This window comes from Lontra canadensis, unplaced genomic scaffold (assembly GCF_010015895.1).
Source record: "Lontra canadensis isolate GAN:19392208 unplaced genomic scaffold, GSC_riverotter_1.0 scaffold25, whole genome shotgun sequence".
NCBI lineage: Eukaryota > Metazoa > Chordata > Mammalia > Carnivora > Mustelidae > Lontra > Lontra canadensis.
This window is the reverse complement of record NW_022631019.1, coordinates 507,852-515,308: the sequence shown is the minus strand read 5'-3', so window position 1 is coordinate 515,308 and position 7,457 is coordinate 507,852. Positions and strand designations below refer to the sequence as shown.

Sequence of the window (7,457 nt, the reverse complement as noted above, 5' to 3'; positions counted from 1 at the left end):
CTGTGGGGCAGCCAACTTCCCAGCAGTATCCTGCGGTCCTGCTGCCCACAGGGACTGCTGGAAGCATGGAGCCCTTCTCCCCATGGCACCTTCTGGGACTGAGATCAGTTGTCCCCCCAGGTGGCCTTACTTCCTCACGATCCCTCCTGACCCATAGCTTGTGGAAAACCTCAGGTCCCCGGGGAGAAGTGTTGGGGACTCCCGCATAGGCAGTGCTGGCCTGGGGCTGTGGGTGACGGCTTGGCTCAGGGGCTCCTCCCCGGGATCCCAGGATCATGGGGCAGCTTGCAGAGAGCCATGGACACTGGCCTGGACTTCCAGGCTGCCCAGTCCCGGTGCGTGGTGCTGACCCTTGAGAGAAGATGGTGCTGAGGCTGGCCTCGCCCCCACTGCGGGGCATCCTTTGGTCTTTGCTGGGCCATGTGGCCGTGGCTTTGGAGTGACCTCCCTGCAGGGCCCGCCGCCAAAGGCAGGTACTTGCTGGAGGAAGCCTGATGCCAACCAACGTGCGGGTGGCCCCGAGGCCCAGGAAGAGGGTCCAGGGAGGAACCCCAGGGCCCTCTCCAGGACTGCAGGGGCTGGTCCGGCGGTGGCCGCGGGGTCCGGGGGCGCTGGGCAGGCGACCAGGGCCGGGACGGGCCAGAGCCCGCCCTGCGGCCCCCGGGGAGGGGTCCGGCCGGCGGCGCGGGGCGGGGCGGGCGGGCGGGCGGCGCGGCCCCTCCCGGGAGGCGGGCACGGAGGGCGGGCAGGCAGCGGAGGCCGGAGAGGCGCCGAGCGCGCGGAGGGAGGAGGCCGAGGGCGGAGCGGAGCGCGCGGGCGCGGCGAGCGCGGCGGCCCGGCGGCCGAGCGACCCCGGGAGCGGCCGCGTCCCTGCCCGCCCCGCCCGCCGCGCCTCCTCCCCGGCGGGTGCGCGGCGGGCTGACCTCTGCGGAGGCGGCGGGGGCCCAGCATCGGGCCGGGGCCGGGGGGGCGCCGGGGCCGGGGGGCGGCGCTCCGGCCCGGCCCGGCCCCGCCCGATGTCCATGAGCGCGAACACCATGATCTTCATGATTCTGGGGGCGTCGATCGTGATGGTGAGCGGAGGGGCTTCCCGTGCGCCCGCGCCCGCCTTCCGCGCCCGCGCGCCGCCTCCCCCACCTCCCGCGCCTTGTTTACCGGCCCGCGCGGCCTGCGCTCCCCATCACCGGGCTGCCCCGCGCTCCCCATCCCCGGCCTGCGCTTCCCATCCCGGGCTGCCTCGCGCTCCCCGTCCCCGGGCTGCGCTCCCCGTCCCCGGGGCTCCCCATCTCTGGCCTGCGCTTCCCAATCCGACTGCCCTGAGCTCCCAGATTCTGGAGCTGCCGCGGTCACCCCTGTCCCAGGCCAGCGCTCCCCCACCCCCAGCGCGCCGCCCCCCACACCCCACCCCACCGCGGGCCCCCGGCCAGGCCCGCTCCTCGGCGCTGACCGGTCATGGGCTCTTCCAGGCCATCGCGTGCTTGATGGACATGAACGCACTGCTGGACCGATTCCACAACTACATCCTCCCGCACCTGCGGGGCGAGGACCGCGTCTGCCACTGCAACTGTGGCCGGTGAGTCCGCGCCCGGTGGGGCACACGCGTGATCACACATGTGCGGCGGCGGCGGCGGGGCCCACTGGGGCACGGGCAAGCCCCAGGCAGGCCTGGCTGCAGGACTGCGCTAGGCCCGTGGGGGAAGGACTGCCCAGCCTCCGCTGGGCACCTGGGGATTGGCCAATCGCGTTCCAGGAGGGGGAGCATGCCTGAGTAGTTAGGACCCCCTCCCAAAATGCCTTTAGAGAAATGGCCTGTGCCAGGGTGATGGGCAGAATGGGCCCCAGGCCTCCTGGTCCAGGGCCTGGAGTCCAGGAGAGCCACAGCCCAGCCCTGTGGGTCAGGAGGGATCCTGCGCACGGCTGTGCCCACAGAGTACACCGTCCTGCCTGGGCCTTGCACTCATGTTCACGAACTTTCCTGCAGGCCAGGTACGGGGAGGTGCAGAAGGTCAAGGTGGGCAGGGCCTACCTTGAGGGCCTCGGGTCCAACCCTCTCACTGCACAGAGGAGGAACTGAGGCAAACCTGGGTGTGGCTTGTTCAAGGTCATTCAGAGAGCCATGGGAGGGCCCAGGCCCCTACACCCACCGTGTGAACGCCCCCATTCCGTGCACGTGTCCTAACGGAGTCTTCCTGGCCATGCATGTTTGTACGTCCATGTACAAAATAAACATCTTCTCACGAGACGTGCATGTGTGTACTGTCTGTGCATATACATGTGCGTACACATAGCACACACACATCCGCACGCACACCGGCCCCACGGGAAGCCCTCAGGCCGGGACCCAAGAGAAAACAGAAGGACGCTGGGGTGGATAGAGACTTGGCCAAGGTCACACAGCCAGTGAGGGACTGGGGGCCCCAGCCCAGAAGCTGTGCTCCTCACCCCTGTCCTGTATTTCTGCCCCAGGGACACGTGCGCACACACGGTGGGTGGGGGTGTGTGTGTAAGAGACAGGACGGCTCCACGCCTGTGGGTGCCGAGCAGCATATGGGAGCAGAACCCAGACATCGGGGAAGGTAGAGAGGGGAGTGTAATGACCCTCGCATGTGCTGTCCCAAGAACCATCGAAAGAGTTTGCTGGGGGCGGTGGGGGTGGCCACTCTTTCCCAGAGATCCCTGTGTTCGTTCCTGCCGCACACAGCCCCCAGCTAAGGAAAGGCACGAGGTCAGTCCCAGGGTCTCCTGGGGCAGCCGTTACTATGAGCAGGTTAAACTGGGGTGGTCTGGAGACCCTCCCAGAGGCCGGCAGTGTGCACACACGAGGCCCAGACTCTAAGTCCCGAAACCATGAGGAAGGCACATTTTACATGTGTGTGGGCTGTGGTGTCCTGACCCGTGTATATGTGCCTGTGACTTCCCAGCAGGACACCTCAGGGCAGCCAGGGGGTGTTTTCAGAGTGTCACCTGGAGTCCCATGTGGACTCGAGTGGGACGAGGATGCACAGAAAGCCACCGAAGCGAGCCATGTGCGCGCAGGCTAGCGCGTCCGCGGCCGCAGACAACCTGAGAATGGCCCCCGATGCTGGTGTAGAGTTCTGGGCGTGTGTCCACATCGCTTCCTATAGGATATGTGGATTCTGTGTGCAGCTCTTAGCGACTACGTACATGTGTACGCACAGCACATGCATGGCACACAGCATCCAGCGGAAGGCGTGCGAGTGTGTCTACAGAGAACCGTGTTGCACATAAATATCCCTGTGTGAACCGTGCACACGTGTCGCCGCAACGGGCTCGATCCGTGTGCGCATACACCGTGAGGCATGAGCCTGCCCATGTGTATGCCTCCGCCATGCCCACGTGGAGAGTTTCATACAACCGACATGTATGTAAATGCTCCTAGTGTACGTGCCGGCAGGCAGTGTCTGTGTCACCCGGGGATGGCTGTGCGCCGGGCTGAGTGCATGTGCGCCCGCATGTGACCCGCGCTGGGCCTGTGCCTGGGCTAGCATGCACACATGTGGAGCTCGTGGCCCCGAGTCCATGGTATACACGCATGCATGCGGCCGGCGTGTATATGCGACATGCCTCGGACCTCACAGGAGCGTGCAGCATGCATGGCCCAGGTGACACACGTGTGTGTGCCTCATGAGCGTCCGTGCGCTCATGTGAGACCTGAGCCGATGCCCCCAGGGGACCCACTTGGAGGGGGAGGAGCGTACAGGGCAGAGGAGCTACAGGTGGCAGGCCAGGGATGGGGTTACAGGCGGTGACCTCTGACAGCTGGAGGTCCTGAGCCACCAGGGCCACTTGGGGTCCTGGCCTCGCCCTGCTCGTGGGGCACCAGGCAAGTCTCTGACTCCTTTGGCAGCTCGATCTTCAAGTTCCCTGCCTCGACCAGCTGTGTGTCCTGAGGAAGGCCCTGGCAGGGGTCCTGGGCTCAAAAGGCTGGGTAAAGCAGGAGGGGACAGTGACGCCCTGTTTTAGCAGCCCCTGCATGGCCTACCTGGCCTGGTGCACCCCAGATGACCGGGACCCCGAACGGGTCATGAGTGGTGTCTGCTCCTGAGGAATCGGAAGCCGCTGCTCATTCTGGTGCCGACTGATAGTTTTCCACCACTTATGGGGACTGACAGTAGCCGCGGACAAAGGGATCTGGCTGTCTTCGCTACTGACTCGGGGTTGGTGGCCTCCACGCCACGGGGCTGTGGCCAAAGCCCCACCACTGAGCAGGATGGCCTCCATGAGTTCCCAGAAGGAGCAGGAGGGGTGTGAGGAGAGGCCCGCCTGCCGCCATCCCTGCTGGGCTCCTACGGGGAGGAAGACGCGGTGTGGACTCCACCGGTAGAGAAGGAACAGCCAGGGATCAGGGAGGAGTAGTGAGGTTTCCGGATTTTTGAGACGGTCCCTGTGGGGGAGTCTGGACCAAGGCCAGTTGCGAGGCTGGGGGGAGGGGAATAGGGACCCAGCTCTCAGCGGAACACCAGGCGGAGGTGCCACCATCTAACTTGAGGGGAAGATGGAGAGAAGCAGGTTTGGGGAGGGAGGAGCTATTTTTAGGTATGAGTTTGAGGTGTCTGTAGATCCCACATGGAGACGCTGCACAGGCAGCCAGAGCTCAGAGCAGACGGGTGGGGGGGGACTTGGCGGGTGGTGGGGGGCTGTGCTAGAGAATTGAAAAGACCAGCAAAGGGGCGGGGGGAGGAGGGGGAACCATGAGAGGTGGCCCCCTGGGCAGGAGGGCTCCACAGCGGTCCCTGCACTGCCAGGCCAGAAGGCGCTGCAGCCAGTGACGATGACAGGGGCAAAGGGTGGACCCCACAGGTGCCTCTCCTGGGCTCTCCAGTAGGCCGAAGCCCAGGTCGGGGGTGGGGACAGATCCAGAGTCTGCTGTCGATCTCCTGAGCACGGCCTCCCCACCCAGGATCTCCAGGCCCAGGAGGGGATCCAGACAGGCCTGCGACTGGAAGGAAGGAAGCCCGTGGGGAGAGTTCAGAGTTGCTCCGAGGCAAGGCTGGACAGCGGAGGGGAGGGAGACTGAGAAACACTGCACAGGCCTTCGTGGGGGAGGGAACACATGGGAGTCCAGGGAACCCCAGACAGCTGGAGCATCCCCGGAGCTGCAGGCAGGCCACGGACATGCAGCTCTGTGGGGACATGGGCAGGAGAGGGGTGAGAGATGGACACTGGGCAGAGCGCCCTGGACCTCCACCCCAGAGAACTAAGGAACGGGGGTGCCTGCAAAGGATGAAGGAAGAGAAGGAAGACCAGAGGCCCAGGACAGGGCTGACCCACTTGGCACTGGGCAGCAGGGAGGAGGACGAGATGGCCTGTGGGAGGGGAGGCCGAGGCCCTGCCCCTGGCTGGGGACAGCCTGCCCTGGGCCTTCGCCCTGGAACGCTTGTTCACCTGCACTGTGTTCCCGTGACCCTGCACCGCGGCCTCCGAGCCCCCCCACCCCGGGACGGAGAAGGGAGGAGGGTGACGAGTGGGCGGGCTTCACTCTGACCGCGCACCACAGCCCCTTCCCGACCTCAGCTCCGCACAAGGGCCGCTTCAAGACCAGCAGGGCGAACGGGTACCGCGTACCGCCGGGGGCGCCGCCCGCCCCGCGGGAGAGGTGCCAGCCCGCCCTGCCGCCCCCAGGCACCACATCCACTACGTGATCCCTTACGACGGGGACCAGTCGGTGGTGGACGCCTCCGAGAACTACTTCGTGACCGACAACGTCACCAAGCAGGAGATCGACCTCATGCTGGGGCTGCTGCTCGGCTTCTGCATCAGCTGGTTCCTGGTGTGGATGGACGGCGTCCTGCACTGCGCCGTGCGCGCCTGGAGGGCCGGCCGGCGCTACGGTGAGTGAGGGCGGCGGCGGGCGCGCGCGGCGCCCCGGCCCCGCCCCTACCCTACCCTCGGCGCCCCGCCCCCACCAGAGCACGCCTCCCTCCCTCCCCGGCCACGCCCCCACCGGGTTCACGTCCCCGCGCGGCCACGCCCCCACGAACGCCCCGCCTTCGGCTCTCGCCACGCCCCCTCCCAGGCCGCTTCTCCGCTCGACCACGCCCCCAACGCCGCCGCGCCCACGGCTTTCCGCGGTCCCGCCCCCCGCGCCCCGCCCCCGTGCGCGCCTCCGCCGCGACCCCGCGCTGACCGCACCCCCGCCCCGCAGACGGCTCGTGGACCTGGCTGCCCAAGCTGTGCAGCCTGCGGGAGCTGGGCCGGCGGCCGCACAGACCCTTCGAGGAGGCGGCCGGCAACATGGTGCACGTGAAGCAGAAACTCTACCACAACGGCCACCCGAGCCCGCGGCACCTCTGAGCCGCACGCAGGACTCGCGGGGCTTCGGCCAACGCGCCCACGCACAAGGGACTGGACGGCCGCCCCGGGCCAGGGCGCCCGCGGCCGCCGGGCGTGTCCAGCGGAAGGTGCTGTCTCCTCTTCTTTTTATAAAGGGGGTCGGGGCGGGGCAGGCCACCGGCCTGGGGGGAAGACCCCGGCCTCTGGGGCCGGACAGGGCGCGGGGACCGGGGCGGGCGGGGGGCGCGGGCACCTGTGCGGGAGGCCGGGACCACCTGCTCGCCCCGCACACTGCGGTCTCCCCCGCACCCGCGGGGGGACCATGTCTGTTACTTAAGCCCGGCCGCTTCTGGTGCGGGGGAAGCAAGGCCGGGAAAGGGGCTCCGCAGGGAATGGGGCGGGCCCCCGGCCGCGCCCACGTCTGCACACGGGAGCACGTGCATGGGGCGTGTGCGTCCGCGGGCCGCAATGGGGGTGGGGGGCGGGGGGCGGGGGTCCGGTGGAGGCCCTGGCCTATAGCAGCAATAAGGCCCCTAAGCCCCACTGCGGCAAGTGCGGCCACCCTGCCCAGGGCATTCCCGGTCGGGCGCCTCACTGTGACCCCCACCCCTGCTGGTCAGTAAATTCTCCAGAAAGCTCCAGTCTCGGCCTCTTCTTTCATCGCTGAACCTGTGACCCCTTCAAGCGTCTGCCCCTTGAATCAGCCATGAGATACACACGTTATGAGGTATCCTGTCAGAGTTTTTATTGGATTCTGGATAAAAAGCCCCCAACTCCAATGGATGGAGGGCCACAGATCCTGTGGGTTAGGGCAGTGCCCCCAGCACTGGACATCCCTGGCCAGTGGGTCCTGGGGCCTTCCAGGCACCACCACCAGTCGCCGGCAGCTAGTTCTTACCCTCTAGGTGTGTCCCAGTCACACTCCTGAGTCCCTCTCCTAAGATCCCAGGGACAGCAGGTGGAGGGGGAAGCAGCCCCCAGCCAGCAGCTCAGGGGTCTGCTCTGCTCACCCTGCCAGGCCCCAACCCCTGCCCCGCCCTCCCTCAGCCAAGCCCCCTCGGGGGACAGGTGCAGCAGCTACAAGAGCTCAGCCAGCATCTGCAGACCGGCAGTGGCAGCATGACCCGACCCTCCCTGGGCTCAGGGACAGTGCCTTCTCCCCA

The 7,457-nt window shown here is 67.2% G+C and overlaps 1 protein-coding gene across 2 annotated transcripts; it reads left to right on the top strand.

Moving 5' to 3' along the window:
• The first annotated feature begins 821 nt into the window (after positions 1–821).
• Positions 822–6,935, top strand: TMEM240 (transmembrane protein 240). 2 transcript variants are annotated; one of them, XM_032863150.1, is made up of 4 exons: positions 1,017–1,073; positions 1,467–1,573; positions 5,644–5,852; positions 6,167–6,935. In XM_032863150.1, exons 1-4 carry the CDS (start codon positions 1,017–1,019, stop codon positions 6,313–6,315), a joined length of 522 nt encoding a protein of 173 aa, XP_032719041.1. In that variant the 3' UTR covers positions 6,316–6,935. The 2 variants fall into 2 exon arrangements, with proteins under 2 accessions (XP_032719043.1, XP_032719041.1); XM_032863152.1 differs by lacking the exons at positions 5,644–5,852; positions 6,167–6,935 and adding an exon at positions 1,982–2,489 and having other exon boundaries at positions 822–1,073.
• The last annotated feature ends 522 nt before the right edge of the window (positions 6,936–7,457 follow it).